We start from the raw sequence: 25,298 nt of genomic DNA on the forward strand, positions 1-25,298 counted from the left end.
GATGACTGAATTCCTGTTTATTCAGCGACCACTTCTGATATGCAACAGCCCTGCCCCAGGCAGCCCTCTGCTGCCAGCTCGGGGTTCTGCTTCTGCCTTTCTCCCCCAGGCCTTGCTCCACCCTAAATCCCATGCTGTCTGTCTACAGTCTCACTGTGTTACTGAATGCAAGCTCCTGTGCCCGACGACGCACAGTGAGTCCAAACAAACTGAAATGTCGGAGTTTGAAGCGGAGAAAGGTTTGTTGCAGGGCTGAGCCAAGAGAACCAGTGGCTCAGGTTCCTCAAATCCCAAACTGCCTAAAGGCTTTCAGCTGAGCCGTTTTAAAGGCTCGCTGAGGGCGGGGCGGCCCAGGGTGTGGGATCAGCTGTGCACAGTCCTCTGATTGGTTGATGGTGGTCGATCCTTAGATGCCAGGTCTGTGCGCTACTTACGCTTGATCATCAAGTAGTTAATTTCTTCAATCTGGTGGTGGTTTTGAGCATCTGAAAAACTCAGAAAATATGCACGAGATACTATTATCTGGGTACTTCAGAGAGGAGCTCCAGCAGAGGCTATGGGGGAGGGGTCTGCCCCCCCACCCCGGGAAGGCCCCATGGGGTCCTTCTGGGTTACAATTGATTTCGCAATTACACCTCTTTGGTGCTTATCCTTCTACAAGGGCTGAGTCTAAAGGACTGTCCATTAGAAAAGGACAGCCTTCTCTCCCCCAAAGAGGTCCTCTCTGGGCCTCAGGAACCTCTTACCTTCTCTAAGCCACATCTGTCATCAACCCCTCAACAATCCGCAGAGTAAAGAGCAGGTCAGCGGAAGGAGGGTGAATCCAGGAACCCAGGAGGTCAGGGGCCATAGCAGGGACACTCAGTTTCCTGTTTCCAGGGCCTCTCTCCGGTGAGGGCAGGCTTCCCCTGTAACCAGCACTGGCCATAGCTTAGGAGGCTGGGATGCTCCCACAATGGCCCTCAGCCTCCCCCGGTCCCACGTCCTGCTCTGCTCCCAGCACTGAGCTCAGTCAGCCTTGCTCCCTGACGGACCGGCCCACACCAGACCCTGTTTTCCATTTGAGGGCCCTGGCCACCAGCTCCTTTCCCTGCCTGCTCACCCTGCCTTGAGACAGCCTCCCTGCCTTCTCCCCAGCAGAGGTCCCATTGCCCGTGTGAGTTCTCCTCCACTGCTTGTCCCTGCCTTCGCTGAGCTGCCAGCCCACCGGGTGCTTATCAGAGAAGCCAGAACCCACCTCCCACCTGGGCAGGCCAGCTCAGGCCCTCGGTCCAGCCCAGCACGCCCCAGGGGCTTAGGCAGCACCAAGGCCTGTGGAGACCCCCAGCAGCCTCAGGCCTTCAGCCTGTCCTGGACTCAGACCCCTGCCTCCCCCTGCTGGCGGCCTGGGATATGGCAGCCTTGTGAGCCAAAGGGACCCAGGGCTGCTGGGCAGGAAAGCACCACTTCGCCATCCATCAGTAGTCAAGGGTTGATCTCTCCCTTTGTGCCAGCACATAACAGGCTCTGTCCCTGTCATTGGGAAACTTACAGTGATGAGAAATTTCTTCTACGTTCCCCTGGACCCTCATTCAACTCTCCACTCACCTGTGCCTCTGAGGGGTCTGTGAGCTCCAGGAAAGACTCAGCAGATGGACTTAAGGGCTGTCTTGTGTGAAGCATAAGCTTTTATTTCCTTTACACAATATTTTCTTAATTTAAAGAATTCTTATTGAAGTATAGTCAGTTACAGTGTTTCAGTTTCTTTTTGTCTTCTTTTTGAAGGTGCTGGATTTTGCTTTCATACACATGTGATTCATTTGCTACTGTTTTTAGAGCCTTCTCTTCTCGATGTTCATCTCACTCAATTCAGTGTTTGTCCAGTTACTGTGAATTTGTTGTGTTCTGTCACATCCAACTCACTGGCGGTACTGTTTGATAGACACAGGACATCTGGGTCACAGCAAACTGTCTTCCCCTAGAAATGAGTCATTTCCTGGGTTTCTGGACTGAGGCTCATGCCCCTACATGTAATATAAATAAAGATAAGTCTGTCCCAGGCTGTGAGCCAGAACGAGCGGCAGAGTGGCCAAGGATATCCACCGCTACGGGCAAGGGTGTGTGGACTTGCGAGGCGGTGTCTGCCGGGTCAGCCTTCCCCCTTACACCTGGCCGTAGGACTCGACATAGTGTGAGGTTGATTAGGAGGAAAACCATTACCATATAAAGACTGTAGCTTCCTGAAGACTGACTGCCCTGGGTGTCTCCTTGGAACGATTTCTGTGTGTGTTTACATTATTGCTCTCTCTCGTAGTGATTTTATTTCTTGGACCTTATCCTACGTTAGGTCTAAACTGTGTGTGTGTGTGTGTGTGTGTGTGTATGAAGGGGTTATTCATACAGACGTTTATCATACCACTACTTAATAGTAGATGTCAAATTGGAATCAGTATTGAGGTCCAAAAAGGGAGTTAGTAAAATATTACACATTCACATTGTATATCATGCAGCCTTTACCGCCTACATTATCCCCACTCTAGAAACTAGCCTGAGAAAACAAAAGAACAAAATCTAGGCTAAGAACATTAGTAGGCAAGTTATTTTTAAAAACCTAATAAATATTTGGGGAAAAGCAAAAGCTCACCAATTAATCAAGGCAAATTAAAAATATTAACTATTTTGCTTATCTGATTGAAAAGGATGACAAAAATGATAATACTGAGATTTAGCAAGGACATAGAGAAAGTGGCACTTTCACACCTGTACCTAAAGGTCCTGAAAAAAAAAAAGGAAAAAGGATTCTGATGTCGTCATCAACCACACAGAGAAAAGTGGAGTAGGCAATGCCTAAAAACCTTACACAAGTGACATCTTAGAAACGGTACTTAATCCAGCACTACATTGGGGATAAGCTTTTAAAATTTTTTATAGCTTGAACGCTATGGAAACATTAAAGTCACAATACAGAATGACATTTGCCATATGGAAGAATGTTCTCTAGGTACGTTCAAGTCAAAAGTCATGTATTTGACTACGTGCCTGTTACTATACTTGAAAATTTTAATACTGGAATTACGTGAATTTCCTCTACATTTGCATTTGATTCTGCCAAGCACTTGGGAAACAGTTCATAAGCACATGAATGCAACTTCAAGCTTGGGGAGTTCATGAAAGTCCAGGTAATTGCATCTTTCATGAAATTACATGCAAGGATTAGCCGATTAACTCTTCGTTGTCAGTGTGAGCTTGTAGACCTATGAGTCCCCAGATCACCGTGCAGAGGGTCTGGTTAGAGCTGCTCGTGTGGGTCTTGGTCTGTCGTTTCTGTGCCGCTCACCTTACATGCTCATCAAGAGAAGTTCAAATTTTGTGTGCTCAGTAAATTTCCTCAGAACAATAGTAGCTGTCTGAGTGAACTCCCATTGTTCCTTCAGTTGTGGCCTGGTAATCACTCTTGCTTTGGCAGTTCGTCAAAGCTTTGCAGAGTTTGAGACATTTTCCTCAGGTTAGTTTTGGTTGTTTTTGGTAGGAAGATGGAGTGAAATCGCAGCCCCTGCTGATGCGCTGCTACCCATGTCTCAATCCAGATCACTGGGTGCGTATTTTCACTCCCCTTTCTTTGCACTCTATTCTTTATCCTTTTCTCTCTCTCTCTTCTTTTAAAGTTGCGTTAATGTTTTTAAGACAAAATAGAGTGTTGAAAAATTTAGGAATAAATTCAAATCTCCTAATGCTCAGGCACTTACACAGCTGTTACACTATTTCCCCTTTGCCCTGCTTTCTGCTTAGTACTTCTCAGATACAGAAACACATTTCACGAGGTGTAACCATAACACACCTAAGACACAATACATGTATTAGACAAAGGACTAAGTTCTTTTCAACTTTGAAGTAAGTGCTAAGCTGCGTATGTTTATGGACAGGGAGAAAATCCTTAACTTTCATAGGATTTTCAAGACGGCTTATCAGAATTCATAAACAATTGAGAATTGTATTAGTTTCCTCTTCTGATATTTTTGCAAACATGTCCCTGTGGGACACAAAAGCCTTCACCCTGAGGAGGAAGCAGGAAAGCAGGGGTCTTTCACGGCGTTGTGATTTCCACTGAGTCTGTTGGGGCTCAAGTGACCTGGGACGGTAACAGTCGGGGGCAGAGCCTCGTTCTTCCCTGCTCTTTTCCTGGCAGTGCCGTCCACCTGCTCAGGAGAGAGGGCTGCTCAATCTGCTCGACAAGTTCTAGAAAGCAGTGGAAGTAGCCATGGTCTGAGCAGGGGGCCAGGACAGATGTGCAGACAAGCAGGCTCCAGTCTCAGGGGGAGAGTGTAACCAGCAGCACCCTATGGGGCCTCCCTGGGACAGACCCCTCCCCACCCCGTCCTCTGCTGTGGCTCCCCTCTGAAGTGCCCCGATAATGTCCTATGCATGTTTCCTGAGGTTTCCAACGCTACAAAGCTCCACCAAATGGAAAAAATGAACTATCTGATGATCATGAGCACGAGGCCCCCAGACCTTCTCGTCCTGAGGACTGATAATGTTAACAGCTGTGTTACCTCACGTCATCCAATCAGAGAACTCTGCCTGAGCCGATCACATGCCCTGGGACGCCCCTCCCTCACCTGGCCTTTAAAAAGGCTTTGCTGAAACCTCTGGGGGCTTCCAGGGTGTTCAGACGTGCGTCCCCTGTTCTCCTTGCTCAGCCCTGCAATACAGCTTTCTCTGCTCCAAACTCGGACGTTTCTGTATTACTTGGCCTCATGGCGCCTGGCAGGCAAAACTGTGCTCGGAAGCGAGAGGAAATGAGGAAACAGACAGCTACCAGCTTTCAGGCTCCTTGGGAGGTTACTGAATTTGGTGGGTTTGGGGCTTTGGGACACAGCGCCCCAGCCCCCGTCCTAGTGGCCCTGGGTTCCCATTTCTGCTCCCGGCACCAACTCAGCAGCTCTACAGGGTATTGGGTGACAGCCTGGGGGGCCCTCTTTCCCCACACCACGGGCAGTTGGTGGGCTAGCCCCGTGGGCACCCTTGGGTGATGAAATCTAGCACAGCAGCAGGGGATGGGGCTGTGGATTCTCCAGCCCCCACCTCCCCCTTCCTTCCTCTCTCCGGGGCTCAAAGTCTGGCAGGAGGAAGCGCCAGCAGCAACTGCCTAGCCGGCCTTCCCGGGAAGATGCGGCCGCTCCTGCTCCTGGTGGTCTTGCTCCTGCCCCCCAGGGCGAGGGCAGGTGAGTGACCTTCTCCGTCCCGTGGACGCTGGGCCCGGACCGCCCAGGCACCTCCTAACGCTGTGCCATTGGGCAGCTCAGGGGAGTTCACAGCTCCTCAGCTTTCTCATCTGTAAAACAGGGATTCTGTCAGCGCCTACCTCAGAGAATCACTGAGAGTGAGATCACCTCCCGCAGAGGAAGCTCTTGGAATTGCCCCCGGGATACAGTACTTGCTGTTCTCGGTGGTGGCGTCCACACTCCTTCTGCAGCTCATGGGGCAGAGCCTAGGAGAGGAAGACACAGCGATAGCAGCCCCATCAGCTCACGTCTAGATCCTTAAACTCCAGTCCCGTGCTGGGCCCGGGCGGGCCTTGAGCTGGACTCCCAGGGATCTGGGGCGCTCCCTGAGGAAGATCGTGCCACAGAGGTTCAGGGAGAGGCCACTCCAGAGGCCTCTGGATTTGCCATCCTGACAGCAGAGAAACCCTCCTCTTTCTGGGGGCTGGACCTGGCCCTGCCTTGTGGGGGAGGTGGGAGGGAGCAGAGGCTGGAATGGGGAGTCAGCAGTGCTTCCTGCAGAATCTGGAGCCCTCTCCCAGTGCTGCTGCTCTGCAGACCCCAATTCCCACCACCAACCTACCCCATGCGCCTCAATCATCTCTCCTGCATCCCAATCTTCCCGGCTTTCGGGAATCACCAAACTGATGCCTACATCCACCCCCTGCCCAGTGCAGAGATAAGTGCCTAATGCTTCCTTTCAGGGAAGATCATCGGAGGACAAGAGGCCAGGCCCCATTCCTTCCCCTACATGGCATATATTCGTGGCCGAACTTCAGTGGCTCTCAAAACTTGTGGAGGATTCCTGGTGCGAGAAGACTTTGTCCTGACAGCGGCTCACTGCTTGGGAAGGTGAGGAACTAAGGACCTTCCGGCAGCCAGTAAGGCAGGCCCAGAAGAGTTCATGAGGGGATCCATCTGTTAGCAGGGTTCTAGCCAGGAAGGGGTCAAAAACAGACCAGGTGGGTCTTGGGGGCAGGGGGTGGCCAGTGCAAATGGGGAGAAAAGGAGGATGTGATTGAAAAGGAGCAAGAGAGGGAGATCGAAGGCACACATTGGGGCTCAGAATAGGGATTTAAGTTCTTTCTCTGTTATTCTGGGGGAGGCAAAACTTAAGAGCTCTGCGTCCCCCCATCCCCAGCTCAAGGCTGGGGCACAGATCACTCAGCCCCAACCCCACCCTGCCCTCAGTTCCCTCAGCTGCAGTCTCCTGCCTGGGCTGTTCCCCTGGCCTGCAGAGCTGCAGACTGAGCTCCCCGCAGCAGCTCATGCCTACCTCTAGCCTCCCTTCCTCTGCAGCCAAATGAATGTGATCCTGGGGGCCCACAACATCAGCAGGTCTGAAAGCACCCAGCAGCAAGTATCTGTGCGCAGAGCCATCCGCCACCCCAGATACAATCAGCAGAACAACCAGAACGACATCATGTTACTGCAGGTACCGCCTGCCTGACCCTCTGCTTCTTCAGCCCACGTGGCTGCTCCCAGCTGGAGCTTCATGGGTCCGGGACCAGGGAGGTGGAAGCAGGGGCAGATGCCCAGGGCACTGGTGGGCAGGGGGTGAGGTCGGCATACGTGGTCCCTGAGTGCCTGCCCTCCCCCGGCCAGCTGGCGAGCAGAGTCAGGCGGAATCGAGCCGTGATGCCAGTGGCCCTGCCTCAGAGCCGGAGCAGGCTGAGTCCGGGGACCGTGTGCACCGTGACCGGCTGGGGCCTGGTCGGCCTGAACAGGAGGACAGACACACTCCGGGTTGTGCAACTGAGAGTGCAGGAGGATCAGGAGTGTCACAGACGCTACAATTTCTACACTGGCCAAACGCAGATTTGTGTGGGGGACCCAACAGAAATGAAGTCTGCCTTCCTGGTAAGACCATGGGCATCACCAAACCCTGCGTGAGACAGAGGGGGCTGGGCAGACTGGGTACTGGGGACAGACTACATCTCCGTGGCCTCAGTCTGGAACCCAGACCAGAGTGAGGTGGGGGCTTTTCCCATCAATCCTGTCTCTGGGGACCAGGAGGAGCAGCAGACACACAGGACACACATGTGCAGCCTTCTCCTGGGGAGGGTGAAGGTACCTTGACCTGGGTTGCCTGGAGAAGTAACCTCAGCCAGGGCTGAAGGCCAGTGATGGAAAAATCCAGAAGCTTGACTTCTGTACCCCCACCACCCTCCCATCTCACACACACCCAGCAATGGAAGGAGCCCACCCACCCCTGTCTTCTCTGAGGGCCAGACCTAGGGCAGCAGGAGTGGGAGCCCTGGAGGAGGGAGGCCTGGCTTAGCGTCCCTTCCTCTGTTTCCACAGGGAGACTCTGGAGGCCCCCTGGTGTGTAACAACATGGCCCAGGGCATTGTCTCTTATGGAAACCGGTTGGGAACTCCTCCAGCAGTCTTCACCAGGGTTTCCAGCTTCCAGCCCTGGATAAGGAGAACAATGAGACGCTTTGCAAAGCGGGGACCAGACTGAGACCCCACTGAGACTGACTCTTTCTGGGGCAGAGGCCAGCTCCAGGGTGGTTCCCAGAGCCTTAATAAATGTCTAAGCCTAGAACCGAAATAACTGATTTCTCATTCGTTCGTAAACATGATTCAGAACACAACAAATGTACACCAGGACTGAGTCTGAGCTCCTCCCGGAAAATAGGGTCTCTTGCCCAGGACATGCGAACCCCTGTCCCCACCGCCCTGGGGGTCAGGATGAGCGTCCTCCCTTCCTCTGTCACTCCTCCACCCACAGCCTCAGGGAGTGATGGAAAGACATCTCTCTCCCCAGAGCAAGGCTCCTGATTGTTACCCTCCCAGAGACTCCCCGCTAGGTGTTAAGGTGTACCCCAAGCCGTGTGCCATCGGCGTGGGTAGGACAGGCCGACCAAAGGAACAGAACTGAAATTCCATACGCGGCCCACTTTAACATGTGGTACACGTGGCGTCTCAGATCACTGGGAAACAGTGAACTCTTAATAGAAGCTGTCTAAACAAACTGATAGTCATTTGGGGAAAAAAGATAAAGTTGGATCCGGGCTTCTCATCATAAACCGAAAAAACACCTCAAATGGGATCAAAGAGCTAAATGTGAAAAATCAAACCACGCGAGTACTAGAAGGAAGATAAAAAATTTACCTTCGTAAAAATATCTAACAAACACCCATGTTGAAAGCAGCGCTATTCACAGTGGCCAAGAGATGGGAGCAACCCAAGTGTCTACGGACAGCTGGACCCTTTCTCCTAAGCCCTTACCCACACCAGCCCCCACTGCGCTCTCAGCCAGTGTTCTCATTTTCAGTGTGACGAGGGTCTCCTTCTGGTTTTGTCAACCTAAAATTATACAAAACTCTACACAATGTGTTCACTAAAATAAAATGACTTTTATGCTAAAGAATAGCCCATGACTAACTACATCAATGTGATAATCAAATAAAAGTTCTGAAGTCACACAATTTAAACCTATACTTTTAACACCTTGAGGGAACGGGAAAGAACCAGCTGGGAGGTTCTTCTATGTCCATCAAATGTTGACTACTCCTCACGTTGTGAATTTTGCCATCTGAACTTCTGCAGTTTCCATAATCTTAAATGGAATAATCACTGAACACAAATCAAATGGAAAGCGCACTGCCCTGGGAGTTTGCTGGGGACCAGGTCGGTGCTTCGGGCCTCCTGCAAATGTCAGAAGGAGGAAGGGCTGCACGGAACAGGGCTCTTCCTCTGTCCTTTCCTCCCCCTTCCACCAGCAAGCGTGCTTTCCATGTGCCATGCAAACATCTAATAATGAGACTGTTCTCTTTGAGAACATATAAGTGAGAAGTAATTCCTATTCGTAGGTGGTGGCAAATATAGCAAAAATGACTGAGTATTGACAAAGATGTATTGTTGATTAAAATTTTGTCAATAAATCCTTATACTGAACACTAGGCAAATGACTTTCTGACAAGAAATGTCTATAAAAGAATGATCAAATTTACCAAAGCATTTCTATGTATAGCCAGTTGGATTCCAAAAAGTTTCATTTTGAAAAAAAAAATTCATTTGGATGTCAATTTAAAGAAGATTGCATTTAAACGGAGTAACGAGACAGCTAGGAGTGAAACTAGAATGTTCTGATCCGCAGTCAGATGCATTATCCATTGTGACACTGGCTCCCCATTGTCAGTTGGATTTGATATCTGTTTATAGATTATTCCATTTAAGATTATGGAAACTGCAGAAGTTCAGATGGCAAAATTCACAACGTGAGGAGTAGTCAACATTTGATGGACATAGAAGAACCTCCCAGCTGGTTCTTTCCCGTTCCCTCAAGGTGTTAAAAGTATAGGTTTAAATTGTGTGACTTCAGAACTTTTATTTGATTATCACATTGATGTAGTTAGTCATGGGCTATTCTTTAGCATAAAAGTCATTTTATTTTAGTGAACACATTGTGTAGAGTTTTGTATAATTTTAGGTTGACAAAACCAGAAGGAGACCCTCGTCACACTGAAAATGAGAACACTGGCTGAGAGCGCAGTGGGGGCTGGTGTGGGTAAGGGCTTAGGAGAAAGGGTCCAGCTGTCCGTAGACACTTGGGTTGCTCCCATCTCTTGGCCACTGTGAATAGCGCTGCTTTCAACATGGGTGTTTGTTAGATATTTTTACGAAGGTAAATTTTTTATCTTCCTTCTAGTACTCGCGTGGTTTGATTTTTCACATTTAGCTCTTTGATCCCATTTGAGGTGTTTTTTCGGTTTATGATGAGAAGCCCGGATCCAACTTTATCTTTTTTCCCCAAATGACTATCAGTTTGTTTAGACAGCTTCTATTAAGAGTTCACTGTTTCCCAGTGATCTGAGACGCCACGTGTACCACATGTTAAAGTGGGCCGCGTATGGAATTTCAGTTCTGTTCCTTTGGTCGGCCTGTCCTACCCACGCCGATGGCACACGGCTTGGGGTACACCTTAACACCTAGCGGGGAGTCTCTGGGAGGGTAACAATCAGGAGCCTTGCTCTGGGGAGAGAGATGTCTTTCCATCACTCCCTGAGGCTGTGGGTGGAGGAGTGACAGAGGAAGGGAGGACGCTCATCCTGACCCCCAGGGCGGTGGGGACAGGGGTTCGCATGTCCTGGGCAAGAGACCCTATTTTCCGGGAGGAGCTCAGACTCAGTCCTGGTGTACATTTGTTGTGTTCTGAATCATGTTTACGAACGAATGAGAAATCAGTTATTTCGGTTCTAGGCTTAGACATTTATTAAGGCTCTGGGAACCACCCTGGAGCTGGCCTCTGCCCCAGAAAGAGTCAGTCTCAGTGGGGTCTCAGTCTGGTCCCCGCTTTGCAAAGCGTCTCATTGTTCTCCTTATCCAGGGCTGGAAGCTGGAAACCCTGGTGAAGACTGCTGGAGGAGTTCCCAACCGGTTTCCATAAGAGACAATGCCCTGGGCCATGTTGTTACACACCAGGGGGCCTCCAGAGTCTCCCTGTGGAAACAGAGGAAGGGACGCTAAGCCAGGCCTCCCTCCTCCAGGGCTCCCACTCCTGCTGCCCTAGGTCTGGCCCTCAGAGAAGACAGGGGTGGGTGGGCTCCTTCCATTGCTGGGTGTGTGTGAGATGGGAGGGTGGTGGGGGTACAGAAGTCAAGCTTCTGGATTTTTCCATCACTGGCCTTCAGCCCTGGCTGAGGTTACTTCTCCAGGCAACCCAGGTCAAGGTACCTTCACCCTCCCCAGGAGAAGGCTGCACATGTGTGTCCTGTGTGTCTGCTGCTCCTCCTGGTCCCCAGAGACAGGATTGATGGGAAAAGCCCCCACCTCACTCTGGTCTGGGTTCCAGACTGAGGCCACGGAGATGTAGTCTGTCCCCAGTACCCAGTCTGCCCAGCCCCCTCTGTCTCACGCAGGGTTTGGTGATGCCCATGGTCTTACCAGGAAGGCAGACTTCATTTCTGTTGGGTCCCCCACACAAATCTGCGTTTGGCCAGTGTAGAAATTGTAGCGTCTGTGACACTCCTGATCCTCCTGCACTCTCAGTTGCACAACCCGGAGTGTGTCTGTCCTCCTGTTCAGGCCGACCAGGCCCCAGCCGGTCACGGTGCACACGGTCCCCGGACTCAGCCTGCTCCGGCTCTGAGGCAGGGCCACTGGCATCACGGCTCGATTCCGCCTGACTCTGCTCGCCAGCTGGCCGGGGGAGGGCAGGCACTCAGGGACCACGTATGCCGACCTCACCCCCTGCCCACCAGTGCCCTGGGCATCTGCCCCTGCTTCCACCTCCCTGGTCCCGGACCCATGAAGCTCCAGCTGGGAGCAGCCACGTGGGCTGAAGAAGCAGAGGGTCAGGCAGGCGGTACCTGCAGTAACATGATGTCGTTCTGGTTGTTCTGCTGATTGTATCTGGGGTGGCGGATGGCTCTGCGCACAGATACTTGCTGCTGGGTGCTTTCAGACCTGCTGATGTTGTGGGCCCCCAGGATCACATTCATTTGGCTGCAGAGGAAGGGAGGCTAGAGGTAGGCATGAGCTGCTGCGGGGAGCTCAGTCTGCAGCTCTGCAGGCCAGGGGAACAGCCCAGGCAGGAGACTGCAGCTGAGGGAACTGAGGGCAGGGTGGGGTTGGGGCTGAGTGATCTGTGCCCCAGCCTTGAGCTGGGGATGGGGGGACGCAGAGCTCTTAAGTTTTGCCTCCCCCAGAATAACAGAGAAAGAACTTAAATCCCTATTCTGAGCCCCAATGTGTGCCTTCGATCTCCCTCTCTTGCTCCTTTTCAATCACATCCTCCTTTTCTCCCCATTTGCACTGGCCACCCCCTGCCCCCAAGACCCACCTGGTCTGTTTTTGACCCCTTCCTGGCTAGAACCCTGCTAACAGATGGATCCCCTCATGAACTCTTCTGGGCCTGCCTTACTGGCTGCCGGAAGGTCCTTAGTTCCTCACCTTCCCAAGCAGTGAGCCGCTGTCAGGACAAAGTCTTCTCGCACCAGGAATCCTCCACAAGTTTTGAGAGCCACTGAAGTTCGGCCACGAATATATGCCATGTAGGGGAAGGAATGGGGCCTGGCCTCTTGTCCTCCGATGATCTTCCCTGAAAGGAAGCATTAGGCACTTATCTCTGCACTGGGCAGGGGGTGGATGTAGGCATCAGTTTGGTGATTCCCGAAAGCCGGGAAGATTGGGATGCAGGAGAGATGATTGAGGCGCATGGGGTAGGTTGGTGGTGGGAATTGGGGTCTGCAGAGCAGCAGCACTGGGAGAGGGCTCCAGATTCTGCAGGAAGCACTGCTGACTCCCCATTCCAGCCTCTGCTCCCTCCCACCTCCCCCACAAGGCAGGGCCAGGTCCAGCCCCCAGAAAGAGGAGGGTTTCTCTGCTGTCAGGATGGCAAATCCAGAGGCCTCTGGAGTGGCCTCTCCCTGAACCTCTGTGGCACGATCTTCCTCAGGGAGCGCCCCAGATCCCTGGGAGTCCAGCTCAAGGCCCGCCCGGGCCCAGCACGGGACTGGAGTTTAAGGATCTAGACGTGAGCTGATGGGGCTGCTATCGCTGTGTCTTCCTCTCCTAGGCTCTGCCCCATGAGCTGCAGAAGGAGTGTGGACGCCACCACCGAGAACAGCAAGTACTGTATCCCGGGGGCAATTCCAAGAGCTTCCTCTGCGGGAGGTGATCTCACTCTCAGTGATTCTCTGAGGTAGGCGCTGACAGAATCCCTGTTTTACAGATGAGAAAGCTGAGGAGCTGTGAACTCCCCTGAGCTGCCCAATGGCACAGCGTTAGGAGGTGCCTGGGCGGTCCGGGCCCAGCGTCCACGGGACGGAGAAGGTCACTCACCTGCCCTCGCCCTGGGGGGCAGGAGCAAGACCACCAGGAGCAGGAGCGGCCGCATCTTCCCGGGAAGGCCGGCTAGGCAGTTGCTGCTGGCGCTTCCTCCTGCCAGACTTTGAGCCCCGGAGAGAGGAAGGAAGGGGGAGGTGGGGGCTGGAGAATCCACAGCCCCATCCCCTGCTGCTGTGCTAGATTTCATCACCCAAGGGTGCCCACGGGGCTAGCCCACCAACTGCCCGTGGTGTGGGGAAAGAGGGCCCCCCAGGCTGTCACCCAATACCCTGTAGAGCTGCTGAGTTGGTGCCGGGAGCAGAAATGGGAACCCAGGGCCACTAGGACGGGGGCTGGGGCGCTGTGTCCCAAAGCCCCAAACCCACCAAATTCAGTAACCTCCCAAGGAGCCTGAAAGCTGGTAGCTGTCTGTTTCCTCATTTCCTCTCGCTTCCGAGCACAGTTTTGCCTGCCAGGCGCCATGAGGCCAAGTAATACAGAAACGTCCGAGTTTGGAGCAGAGAAAGCTGTATTGCAGGGCTGAGCAAGGAGAACAGGGGACGCACGTCTGAACACCCTGGAAGCCCCCAGAGGTTTCAGCAAAGCCTTTTTAAAGGCCAGGTGAGGGAGGGGCGTCCCAGGGCATGTGATCGGCTCAGGCAGAGTTCTCTGATTGGATGACGTGAGGTAACACAGCTGTTAACATTATCAGTCCTCAGGACGAGAAGGTCTGGGGGCCTCGTGCTCATGATCATCAGATAGTTCATTTTTTCCATTTGGTGGAGCTTTGTAGCGTCGGAAACCTCAGGAAACATGCATAGGACATTATCGGGGCACTTCAGAGGGGAGCCACAGCAGAGGACGGGGTGGGGAGGGGTCTGTCCCAGGGAGGCCCCATAGGGTGCTGCTGGTTACACTCTCCCCCTGAGACTGGAGCCTGCTTGTCTGCACATCTGTCCTGGCCCCCTGCTCAGACCATGGCTACTTCCACTGCTTTCTAGAACTTGTCGAGCAGATTGAGCAGCCCTCTCTCCTGAGCAGGTGGACGGCACTGCCAGGAAAAGAGCAGGGAAGAACGAGGCTCTGCCCCCGACTGTTACCGTCCCAGGTCACTTGAGCCCCAACAGACTCAGTGGAAATCACAACGCCGTGAAAGACCCCTGCTTTCCTGCTTCCTCCTCAGGGTGAAGGCTTTTGTGTCCCACAGGGACATGTTTGCAAAAATATCAGAAGAGGAAACTAATACAATTCTCAATTGTTTATGAATTCTGATAAGCCGTCTTGAAAATCCTATGAAAGTTAAGGATTTTCTCCCTGTCCATAAACATACGCAGCTTAGCACTTACTTCAAAGTTGAAAAGAACTTAGTCCTTTGTCTAATACATGTATTGTGTCTTAGGTGTGTTATGGTTACACCTCGTGAAATGTGTTTCTGTATCTGAGAAGTACTAAGCAGAAAGCAGGGCAAAGGGGAAATAGTGTAACAGCTGTGTAAGTGCCTGAGCATTAGGAGATTTGAATTTATTCCTAAATTTTTCAACACTCTATTTTGTCTTAAAAACATTAACGCAACTTTAAAAGAAGAGAGAGAGAGAAAAGGATAAAGAATAGAGTGCAAAGAAAGGGGAGTGAAAATACGCACCCAGTGATCTGGATTGAGACATGGGTAGCAGCGCATCAGCAGGGGCTGCGATTTCACTCCATCTTCCTACCAAAAACAACCAAAACTAACCTGAGGAAAATGTCTCAAACTCTGCAAAGCTTTGACGAACTGCCAAAGCAAGAGTGATTACCAGGCCACAACTGAAGGAACAATGGGAGTTCACTCAGACAGCTACTATTGTTCTGAGGAAATTTACTGAGCACACAAAATTTGAACTTCTCTTGATGAGCATGTAAGGTGAGCGGCACAGAAACGACAGACCAAGACCCACACGAGCAGCTCTAACCAGACCCTCTGCACGGTGATCTGGGGACTCATAGGTCTACAAGCTCACACTGACAACGAAGAGTTAATCGGCTAATCCTTGCATGTAATTTCATGAAAGATGCAATTACCTGGACTTTCATGAACTCCCCAAGCTTGAAGTTGCATTCATGTGCTTATGAACTGTTTCCCAAGTGCTTGGCAGAATCAAATGCAAATGTAGAGGAAATTCACGTAATTCCAGTATTAAAATTTTCAAGTATAGTAACAGGCACGTAGTCAAATACATGACTTTTGACTTGAACGTACCTAGAGAACATTCTTCCATATGGCAAATGTCATTCTGTATTGTGACTTTAATGTTTCCATAGCGTTCAAGCTATAAAAAATTTTAAAAGCTTATCCCCAATGTAGTGCTGGATTAAGTACCGTTTCTAAGATGTCACTTGTGTAAGGTTTTTAGGCATTGCCTACTCCACTTTTCTCTGTGTGGTTGATGACGACATCAGAATCCTTTTTCCTTTTTTTTTTTCAGGACCTTTAGGTACAGGTGTGAAAGTGCCACTTTCTCTATGTCCTTGCTAAATCTCAGTATTATCATTTTTGTCATCCTTTTCAATCAGATAAGCAAAATAGTTAATATTTTTAATTTGCCTTGATTAATTGGTGAGCTTTTGCTTTTCCCCAAATATTTATTAGGTTTTTAAAAATAACTTGCCTACTAATGTTCTTAGCCTAGATTTTGTTCTTTTGTTTTCTCAGGCTAGTTTCTAGAGTGGGGATAATGTAGGCGGTAAAGGCTGCATGATATACAATGTGAATGTGTAATATTTTACTAACTCCCTTTTTGGACCTCAATACTGATTCCAATTTGACATCTACTATTAAGTAGTGGTATGATAAACGTCTGTATGAATAACCCCTTCATACACACACACACACACACACACACACAGTTTAGACCTAACGTAGGATAAGGTCCAAGAAATAAAATCACTACGAGAGAGAGCAATAATGTAAACACACACAGAAATCGTTCTAAGGAGACACCCAGGGCAGTCAGTCTTCAGGAAGCTACAGTCTTTATATGGTAATGGTTTTCCTCCTAATCAACCTCACACTATGTCGAGTCCTACGGCCAGGTGTAAGGGGGAAGGCTGACCCGGCAGACACCGCCTCGCAAGTCCACACACCCTTGCCCGTAGCGGTGGATATCCTTGGCCACTCTGCCGCTCGTTCTGGCTCACAGCCTGGGACAGACTTATCTTTATTTATATTATATGTAGGGGCATGAGCCTCAGTCCAGAAACCCAGGAAATGACTCATTTCTAGGGGAAGACAGTTTGCTGTGACCCAGATGTCCTGTGTCTATCAAACAGTACCGCCAGTGAGTTGGATGTGACAGAACACAACAAATTCACAGTAACTGGACAAACACTGAATTGAGTGAGATGAACATCGAGAAGAGAAGGCTCTAAAAACAGTAGCAAATGAATCACATGTGTATGAAAGCAAAATCCAGCACCTTCAAAAAGAAGACAAAAAGAAACTGAAACACTGTAACTGACTATACTTCAATAAGAATTCTTTAAATTAAGAAAATATTGTGTAAAGGAAATAAAAGCTTATGCTTCACACAAGACAGCCCTTAAGTCCATCTGCTGAGTCTTTCCTGGAGCTCACAGACCCCTCAGAGGCACAGGTGAGTGGAGAGTTGAATGAGGGTCCAGGGGAACGTAGAAGAAATTTCTCATCACTGTAAGTTTCCCAATGACAGGGACAGAGCCTGTTATGTGCTGGCACAAAGGGAGAGATCAACCCTTGACTACTGATGGATGGCGAAGTGGTGCTTTCCTGCCCAGCAGCCCTGGGTCCCTTTGGCTCACAAGGCTGCCATATCCCAGGCCGCCAGCAGGGGGAGGCAGGGGTCTGAGTCCAGGACAGGCTGAAGGCCTGAGGCTGCTGGGGGTCTCCACAGGCCTTGGTGCTGCCTAAGCCCCTGGGGCGTGCTGGGCTGGACCGAGGGCCTGAGCTGGCCTGCCCAGGTGGGAGGTGGGTTCTGGCTTCTCTGATAAGCACCCGGTGGGCTGGCAGCTCAGCGAAGGCAGGGACAAGCAGTGGAGGAGAACTCACACGGGCAATGGGACCTCTGCTGGGGAGAAGGCAGGGAGGCTGTCTCAAGGCAGGGTGAGCAGGCAGGGAAAGGAGCTGGTGGCCAGGGCCCTCAAATGGAAAACAGGGTCTGGTGTGGGCCGGTCCGTCAGGGAGCAAGGCTGACTGAGCTCAGTGCTGGGAGCAGAGCAGGACGTGGGACCGGGGGAGGCTGAGGGCCATTGTGGGAGCATCCCAGCCTCCTAAGCTATGGCCAGTGCTGGTTACAGGGGAAGCCTGCCCTCACCGGAGAGAGGCCCTGGAAACAGGAAACTGAGTGTCCCTGCTATGGCCCCTGACCTCCTGGGTTCCTGGATTCACCCTCCTTCCGCTGACCTGCTCTTTACTCTGCGGATTGTTGAGGGGTTGATGACAGATGTGGCTTAGAGAAGGTAAGAGGTTCCTGAGGCCCAGAGAGGACCTCTTTGGGGGAGAGAAGGCTGTCCTTTTCTAATGGACAGTCCTTTAGACTCAGCCCTTGTAGAAGGATAAGCACCAAAGAGGTGTAATTGCGAAATCAATTGTAACCCAGAAGGACCCCATGGGGCCTTCCCGGGGTGGGGGGGCAGACCCCTCCCCCATAGCCTCTGCTGGAGCTCCTCTCTGAAGTACCCAGATAATAGTATCTCGTGCATATTTTCTGAGTTTTTCAGATGCTCAAAACCACCACCAGATTGAAGAAATTAACTACTTGATGATCAAGCGTAAGTAGCGCACAGACCTGGCATCTAAGGATCGACCACCATCAACCAATCAGAGGACTGTGCACAGCTGATCCCACACCCTGGGCCGCCCCGCCCTCAGCGAGCCTTTAAAACGGCTCAGCTGAAAGCCTTTAGGCAGTTTGGGATTTGAGGAACCTGAGCCACTGGTTCTCTTGGCTCAGCCCTGCAACAAACCTTTCTCCGCTTCAAACTCCGACATTTCAGTTTGTTTGGACTCACTGTGCGTCGTCGGGCACAGGAGCTTGCATTCAGTAACACAGTGAGACTGTAGACAGACAGCATGGGATTTAGGGTGGAGCAAGGCCTGGGGGAGAAAGGCAGAAGCAGAACCCCGAGCTGGCAGCAGAGGGCTGCCTGGGGCAGGGCTGTTGCATATCAGAAGTGGTCGCTGAATAAACAGGAATTCAGTCATCTTCGCTCTAGAGATCCCTTTATTATGGCCCTCTGATCCCACTGCCAACCCCTATGGGATTCTTGCCGCTGCCCCAGGAAGATGGCCAGCACACAAAAAGGTGAGTCTCCAGCCTGCTGTTAGAGGCGCTTCATTGTTCTCTTTATCCAGGGCAGGAAGTGGGAGACCTTGGTGAAGACTCCTGGAGGTTTCCCGTTCTGTTTCCCACAGGAGAAAATGCCCTGGACCAGGTTTTTGCACACGAGGGGCCCTCCGGAGTCGCCCTGTGGGCAGAGAGAGGAAGGACTGAGAGTCCTCAGCGGGGCCCGCCCTCCCTGGAGCCTGGGGCTGGGTGCTGTCTGTCAGGGACCAGGGCAGGGTCCCAGGGCTCCCGTCTGGCTCTAACTGGTCTTTGCTGAGACCCAGGCCAACCTTTCTTCTCAGTCCTCATGGAAACTCTGCTGATAACACAGCTGCCACATGACTGATCCTTCCTCCCCCTCCACTCTGACCCACTCAGGAAAATTGTCTAAAGAGTGGACTCATGGACCAGGCTGCCCAAACCCTCAGGCTGAGGAATGAAGATGGCCTCTCCCCAACCCCAGACCTTCCCCGAGTTCTGCTCCCCGGGGCCTGTGTGCGTAGATGCTGGAAGCCTGACCTTGAAGCTGGTCTTCACCGTGCTCGGGTCCCCCGCACAAATCTGGGTGGCGCGGCTGTAATAGCCTGGGAAGAGGGATTCGCACACGCGATCTTCCTGCACCGTCAGCACTGCCTCCTGCAGGGTGGTGGCTGGAACGCCCACCGCCACCTGCCCCCAGCCGGCCACACCGCACGCCTGTCCTGGCTTCACCCGGGCCCGGCCCCCGGGCAGCCTGAGGGGCCTCACGGCTGCCGTCTGTTTGGCCTTTCTCTGCAGCTGATGGGGAGAGACAGGGTCCAGCTCAGCCAGCGGCCTCCGGGCCGGGACACTGCAGTGAGACCGCAGAGCCCTCGCTCCCACCTGAGCCCCGGGGACAGGTCGGGCGGCCAGGCCGGGAGGGAGGAAAGGGACTGGTTGCAGTGGGAGGGGAGACAGTGTGTTTCCAGGAGGGCAGAGAAGCAGGGAGATTCCTTACCTGCAGTAACATGATGTCACTGGAGTGGTCCTTAGGATTATAGTCTGGGTGGGGGATGGCTCTTCTCACTGGGACCACCTGCTGGGTCCTCTCCTGCTTCTTGATGTTGTGGGCCCCCAGGGTGACGTTGATTGAGCTGCAGAGAGGGTGTGGGGAGTGTGGTGTCACAGGAGGGCCAGCCCCGGAGCCGTGCCGGGTTGGTGACATGGGGGCAGAGCAGGGCTGCAGCTGAGGGGAAACTGAGGCCACAGAAGGTCCTGGGGCGAAGTGACGCCCTGCTCTGTGCTTCTCTATGACATGAAGGCAGGGACATGATGGAGCTTTCTCAGCAGAATCGTGATATTTCTCTGAGTTTGCACTTTGACCTTCAATGCGTTCGTTCTTCCTCACTGATGCTGTTTTTGGCTGCTGGGGTCCCCGCCTTCTCACCTATGCCTCTTGCTCTCACCTCTGATCCCCAGACCTCAAAACTTACTGCCCTGTTTCTCAGCATTTCGTCACCTTAGTCCTGCCCTCAGATGGCTCGTCTGATGAGCTCTCTCGGTCTTGCGTTATGAGAAGCTGCGGGCCCTCCCTGGGCTCGGCCCCCCGGCATAGGATGGGGTCCCTGCGGGGGTGTCAGGAGGGGAAGGCTGGCTGCTGCCCCTCACCTTCCCCTGCAGTGAGCAGCCGTCAGAACAAAGTCCTTCTGCACGAGGACACCACCACACCGCCTCATCTTCTCCTGATCCAGAAACTGAACAAACGCCATGTAGGGGTGGGAGTGGGGCTTGGCCTCATGGCCCCCGATGATCTCCCCTGAAAGAGAGGGCTGGGAGACGGGGTGACAGGGGCGGCTGTGGTTAGGAGCGACAATCAGGAAGATGGCGGTTGAGGTGTGTCCACAGAGCCCTGCAGACCCCAGGGGAGAGTCCTCCAGCTTCTCTTTGCAACAGAGTAACATTTTCTAACCTCAAGCCTCAGAATCCCCCTCGGAGAAAGGGGGTCAGCTTGTCCTTCACGTCCTGCTTCAGACACGTGCGTGGCGGAGCCAAGGTCTGCCTTCAAGCTGGTGGAGCCCCGGAGGATGGTGGACAGGACTCCCTGATGAGCCTTCACTCCCTGCGGGTCTCCCTGACTCCTCTGAGCCTCTGTTAGCAGATTGATAGGTGTCTTTTTCTAATAATCTTCCTATGAGCTTATGGAGTTGGATTCTCTGAAATCCTCGTGTCCTAGGGCCTAACACACCCTAGGGTTGCAGTGAACACTCCGGCTGCATGAGTGATAGCCTCCAGTTGGCTTTTGGCTGAAGTTTGGCAGAGAAGGCGCTGGTGGATTCAAGGGCACAGGGGTGGGGAGGGCGCTGCCAAAGGCACTGGGGCCACTGAGGGTCTGGGAGGCAGGGGAGGTGGGACTGGAAGTGGGCTGCGTGGGGCCGGGGCAGAGCTTAGCACCCGGAGAGCTTTGGGTGCTGCCATCCTGCCACTTCTGATGCATCGCACCCTGGGCTCCTGTCCTGGGCAGGACCGAGGGGTGGGGGACCCTGAGAGACTTCACCGGTCCTTGAGCTGGGTCCACTGACCACTCCCAGCCTGCAGTGGCTTCGGCTGAGCTGCCCTTTCCCGGGTTGGAGTGAGGGGTTTTACTTACTTGGTTTTTGTAGCTTCACATCCTCTGCCAAATGCACAACCCACTTTCCCAGTGAGAGAGAGAGAGAGAGGCTGTGCCCTGCTAAAGCTTCCAGTGAGCACCCTGCCTTCCTGCCATCCACCCATGTGAATGTCTGGGCGGCATCGAACTTGTTTGTCTGGGTTTGGGCCTGGAACTGGGGTTCAGAAATTGGAGCTGGGCAGAAGGGTCAGGAGGACAGGGGGCTTAGTGAGATGGACCCAGGCCCGAGGAATGAGGATTGTCACTCACCTGTCCCCGCCCGGCGGGCAGGAGAACGGCCATCACGAGCAGGAGTGGCTGCATCTTCCCTGAAAGTCTGCGCAGGTTGAGCTGCTGGTCTTCCTTCCCTCCAGACACAAAGCCCAGGGGAACAGAGGAGGGGAGGCTCAGCCGGGCACAGACTCCTGGGCCGGATGTCAGCCAGCAACGTGGGGGTCCCTGGTCCCTGCCTCGGCTTGGGTGAGAAGGGCGCTGTCACCACACTTGCCCTCCCACTGCTGAGCCACAAGGTGAAAGTAAGAAGCAAGCACAAGACAGTGAAGGCTGGGGTGCGGCCAGCAGAGGGGCTGGACCCCCAGAGTCGGCTCCATCATGAATCAAGAGTGTCCCCATGTTCCTGTTCCCGGCTCTTTTTCCGTTTTGATGAAGTTATGAATAGTTATTTAATAAGGTAAGTCCGGGGATATGAGGGACACAGCTCCTGCCCCTGAGAAGCTGGCAGTCAGCTGGAGCCGACCTGCCGCCTGCAGTGAGACAGCGGACCATTCTGTAAGCCTCTCCTCAGCCTAGCCTCCTCTGAGGTGCGTGGTTTTCAAAAAGTTCACCTTTCTGAATCCATTCTTATATAAAAAATTCTGAGATGTTAGAAAGTAGAAGAAAAAGTTTGCTCAGTATGCTGTAGGCTATTAGACACCTTTGAAACATTAGGAAACCCCTGAGACCAATACTTTTCATTACAATGAGTTTCCTTTGGAGATATGTATGTGTACACACACACACACACACACACACACACACACACACTCAGGAACAGTGGAGGTGGGGAGGCTGGCTCAGACAAGAAGGAAGAGCGCCCTGCAGCTCACCTGGGGCTGCAGGAGGCTGAGCCGTCCGGACACCCGAGGCGGCCCTGGGCCCAGGACTCCCAGCTGGGGCTGGGCCAGGCCCTGGGGCTGGGCCTGGGAACTCTGAGGCGCTCCTGAAACGATCTCAGGCTTCTGAGCTCTGGCTACTCTGATGTGGGAGGACATTCTGCAGGGGTGAGCTACAGTTTTCCAAAGCCTCCCGTCTTCCATTTCTGTTCGGGTGGAGAAGTCCCCCCACCCCCACCCCAGCGCGTCTCAGGTGATCCTCCTTCGAAATCTGGATCCTCTTACATTGCCATGTGGCCCTGGAATATTGAGGTGCGGTGGGGGTGGGGACGAGGGAGGAGGTGGGAGCGTCCTCTAGATGAGGGTCAGTTTTCCTGAGGAGATGTCTCCGTGTTCTGACGGACTCACAGGCAGCCTGGCTGGGAAGCTGACACTGGGGACATGTGATCGGTGGGCGCTGGCTGTCACTGCAACAGGATTTTTATTCCAGAGTTGGAAGGAGGGGTCTGCTGGAGGGGGAAGCCAGGAACAGGCCAGAAAATTGAACAGAGGGTTGCTAGACACTCTTGTTACCTAACAAATGTGTGTGGATGAATAAAGGAGGAATCAATGATTTCTGAAGATGACAGTTTATTAGATGCCTGGCAGCCTCCCCTCCATCCCCTTGGCCCAATGCCGTTCTGGCCTCTGCCCCAGAGAAGATGGACACATCCATCCCGGGGCACTTCAGTCTGGTCCCTGAAGTTCATAGATTCTCATTGTGTTTTTTATCCAGTACAGAAAGCTCGAGATTCTGGTATAGACACTTGGAGGTGTACCATTCTTGGTTCCAAAGGAGACAATGCCCTGGGCCACGCTGTTACACAGCAAGTGTAACAAGGAGTCTCCCTGTGGACAGAGAGGGGAAGGAGTGAGCTGGGTCATCTTGTGGTCTGATCCTCCCTGCTGCCCAGGGGGTGGGTGATCTCTGTTAGGGGGCCGTGGCTGATATGAAGGTTTTGGGTCCTGAGGTTTCAGCCCAGCCTTGTTCATCCCCCATTCTCCTTCAGCCCAGCCTTGTTCATCCCCCATTCTCCTCCCCTAGGAAGTCTCTGACCATATGTGTGGGACAATCTCCCATCCCCCAGGGAGACAGGACCAGAGACTGGATAGGAGGAAATGTTGCAGACGTGGAGATATGGCTAGTTCCCACTGCCAGGGATGTGCCCAGGGCTTTGCCTGGACAACGCTGGGGATCTCACCTCAAAAGAATTCTCCTTGTATCTTCGGTTCCCTGCACATATCTGGGTGGTGGCATCGTAATGTTTGTAGTGATGGATGCATTGCTCGTCTGTTTGGACTTCAAGCTCTACCTCCTGCAGTTTTGCTGCTGCAGGTTTGTTCACGCCAAGAAGCCCCCATCCGGCCACACTGCACACCATGCCTGGCTTCACCGGCTCCTTCCCCTGAGGCAGCCGGATGGGGCTCACAGCGGTGGTCAGGTTGGCCTTCCTCGTCAGCTGAAGGCAGAGGAAAGGCATTCTAACCTACCCATGGCCCACAGAGACTGCAGGGACAGTCGTAGGGTTGCTTTCTTCACAGCTCTGGGATAATTGAAGGGGTTGTACCGGAAGGAGGGACAGGAGTGAGGTGATGGGGGAGGCAAATCTCTGGGATTAAAGTGTGTGAGAACCGGCACAACCACGTGCCCTACCTGCAGTAACATGATGTCGTTGGCCACGTTTTCATCATCATAATCTGGGTGGGGGATGGCTCTTCTCACCTGAATGACCTGCTGGGTCCCCTCCTGCTCATCAATGTTGTGGTCCCCAGGGTGACGTTGATTGAGCTGCACAGAGAGCAGAGAGGGAGGTGGAGTCACAGGTTTGGGACAGGGCAGGACTGGTGTAGAGAGAATTCTAGGCAGTGGGGCCCTGGGGCAGAGCATCTCTGTTCTGTCCGCTTGCGGGCAGCCCGGGCTGGGCGGCAGTTCCTGGAGAGCACTTAGGGTGCTGAGTCCTGCACAGAGCCTGCCTACCTGTAAGCCAGTCTGTGCATCTGTCTCACATTTGCACTCTGGGCTCCAGGGCTTAAGCTTGGCTTCCTTCCATCCCACCTTTGGGCAGTTCCTTTCTCCGCAGGCCACTCGCATTGATCTGTCCCTCTCTCCTCAAAGCTTAGCTGTCCTCCAAAGAGCTCGTCTGTGTTACTAGGTGGCCCAGGCCTGCGGCCCCTGAGAAGAGGGCTCCCTGTGAGGCGCTGACAGAGGGGCGGGGGCCCAGGCGCTGCTCCTCACCTGCCCCAGCAGTGAGCTGCTGTCAGCACGAAGTCCTCACGCACCAGAAAACCGCCACAGAATATAATGTTCCTTGAAGTCTGGATCTGAAGAAATGCCATGTAGGGACGAGAATGCGGCTCGGCCTCATAGCCCCTGATGATTTTCCCTAAAAGAAAGATCCCAGCCTGCCTGTGTGCTCGTGGAGCCAACGGCTGGAGCAGGCAGATGAGGTCAGATTTGCCGGTCTCTGAGGGAGTTGGGCACAGTCCAGAAAGTTTTGGCAGGTAGACCATCCAGGATGCGTATGAGCGTAGTGTCTCAGCAGGTATGTCCAGTGTGGGATGGGCCTGGGCCTCTGCGGGCGGGGACAGTCACTCACCTGCCTCCCCGGTGGCGGACAGAAGATGGGCTGCCAGGAGCAGAAGCAGGAGCAGCTCTCCACGAAGGCTGCCCAGACCTGAGCTGCTGGTGCTTCCTTGCAGTGTTTTAACCTTAAGTGTCTCCTCCGATGTTGTGGCCTGCATCCTACAAGGCTTCTCCGAAATCCTCACGCTGCTTTTTGATCAAGTCCTTGGGTCTGAGTGGAGTATGAACTTGTCAGAGCACCAGTAGCTCTTGGCTTGGTGCCAACTACAGCAGCAGAAACAGGAAATGAAGCTACAAGTGAAGGGTGGTTGGAGATGTTGTATCCGCCAACAGCTGGTCCCCCACCCTAGCAACCTGGGTCTTATGATAATAGATCAAAGAACGTCGTCATTTCTGTAGTTTACTATAGATCACCAGGGTGATTCTTTATTGAGGCCCCTTTTGTGGGAGACTGTGGGGGACATTGGAGATGAGAATCCTCGCTTCTAGGGGAGGAGACAAAACCACCAGTGATCAGACGAGGGTGGTGAAGGCCATGGTTAGAGGGATGGACAGAATGGTGTGGAGTAATGTTTTAATTACTGAAGAACTGAGTGGGTTAACA

At 52.9% G+C, this 25,298-nt stretch overlaps 3 protein-coding genes and 1 pseudogene across 5 annotated transcripts; 1 reads left to right on the forward strand and 3 right to left on the reverse strand.

The window, feature by feature from the left end:
• The first annotated feature begins 5,146 nt into the window (after positions 1–5,146).
• Positions 5,147–7,706, forward strand: LOC140696868 (cathepsin G-like). Its single transcript, XM_072962872.1, has 5 exons — positions 5,147–5,201; positions 5,945–6,092; positions 6,540–6,675; positions 6,846–7,100; positions 7,545–7,706. Exons 1-5 carry the CDS (start codon positions 5,147–5,149, stop codon positions 7,704–7,706), a joined length of 756 nt encoding a protein of 251 aa, XP_072818973.1.
• A 2,822-nt stretch (positions 7,707–10,528) lies between these two features.
• Positions 10,529–13,088, reverse strand: LOC102535149 (cathepsin G). The gene is made up of 5 exons (XM_072962871.1): positions 13,034–13,088; positions 12,143–12,290; positions 11,560–11,695; positions 11,135–11,389; positions 10,529–10,690 (listed from the first exon to the last, which is right to left on the reverse strand). Exons 1-5 carry the CDS (start codon positions 13,086–13,088, stop codon positions 10,529–10,531), a joined length of 756 nt encoding a protein of 251 aa, XP_072818972.1.
• Positions 13,089–18,234: 5,146 nt separating this feature from the next.
• On the reverse strand, positions 18,235–21,400 carry LOC140685332 (granzyme H-like). 3 transcript variants are annotated; one of them, XM_072962869.1, is made up of 5 exons: positions 21,230–21,400; positions 19,981–20,066; positions 19,331–19,466; positions 18,874–19,131; positions 18,235–18,496 (listed from the first exon to the last, which is right to left on the reverse strand). In XM_072962869.1, the coding sequence occupies exons 1-5, from the start codon at positions 21,281–21,283 to the stop codon at positions 18,353–18,355; spliced, it is 678 nt and encodes a 225-aa protein (XP_072818970.1). In that variant the 5' UTR covers positions 21,284–21,400; the 3' UTR covers positions 18,235–18,352. The 3 variants fall into 3 exon arrangements, with proteins under 3 accessions (XP_072818970.1, XP_072818969.1, XP_072818968.1); XM_072962868.1 differs by having other exon boundaries at positions 19,981–20,141; XM_072962867.1 differs by lacking the exon at positions 21,230–21,400 and having other exon boundaries at positions 19,981–20,273.
• A 1,301-nt stretch (positions 21,401–22,701) lies between these two features.
• Positions 22,702–24,895, reverse strand: LOC102535495 (mast cell protease 1A-like; annotated as a pseudogene).
• Between the last annotated feature and the right edge of the window lie 403 nt (positions 24,896–25,298).

Source organism: Vicugna pacos, chromosome 6, assembly GCF_048564905.1.
Source record: "Vicugna pacos chromosome 6, VicPac4, whole genome shotgun sequence".
NCBI lineage: Eukaryota > Metazoa > Chordata > Mammalia > Artiodactyla > Camelidae > Vicugna > Vicugna pacos.

Bases quoted from the DNA above. Each gene is read 5' to 3' on its own strand.
- LOC140685332 (XM_072962867.1), bottom strand. From the start codon at position 20,273: ATGTTACTCTGTTGCAAAGAGAAGCTGGAGGACTCTCCCCTGGGGTCT. The intron at 19,467-19,980 runs GTGAGGGGCAGC...CCCTCTCTGCAG, and splicing joins GCTGCTCACTGCAGGGGAAG to CTCAATCAACGTCACCCTGG. The intron at 18,497-18,873 runs GTCAGGCTTCCA...CTCTGCCCACAG, and splicing joins CGGTGAAGACCAGCTTCAAG to GGCGACTCCGGAGGGCCCCT.
- LOC140696868 (XM_072962872.1), top strand. From the start codon at position 5,147: ATGCGGCCGCTCCTGCTCCTGGTGGTCTTGCTCCTGCCCCCCAGGGCG. The intron at 5,202-5,944 runs GTGAGTGACCTT...GCTTCCTTTCAG, and splicing joins GCCCCCCAGGGCGAGGGCAG to GGAAGATCATCGGAGGACAA. The intron at 7,101-7,544 runs GTAAGACCATGG...CTGTTTCCACAG, and splicing joins AAATGAAGTCTGCCTTCCTG to GGAGACTCTGGAGGCCCCCT.
- LOC102535149 (XM_072962871.1), bottom strand. From the start codon at position 13,088: ATGCGGCCGCTCCTGCTCCTGGTGGTCTTGCTCCTGCCCCCCAGGGCG. The intron at 12,291-13,033 runs GTGAGTGACCTT...GCTTCCTTTCAG, and splicing joins GCCCCCCAGGGCGAGGGCAG to GGAAGATCATCGGAGGACAA. The intron at 10,691-11,134 runs GTAAGACCATGG...CTGTTTCCACAG, and splicing joins AAATGAAGTCTGCCTTCCTG to GGAGACTCTGGAGGCCCCCT.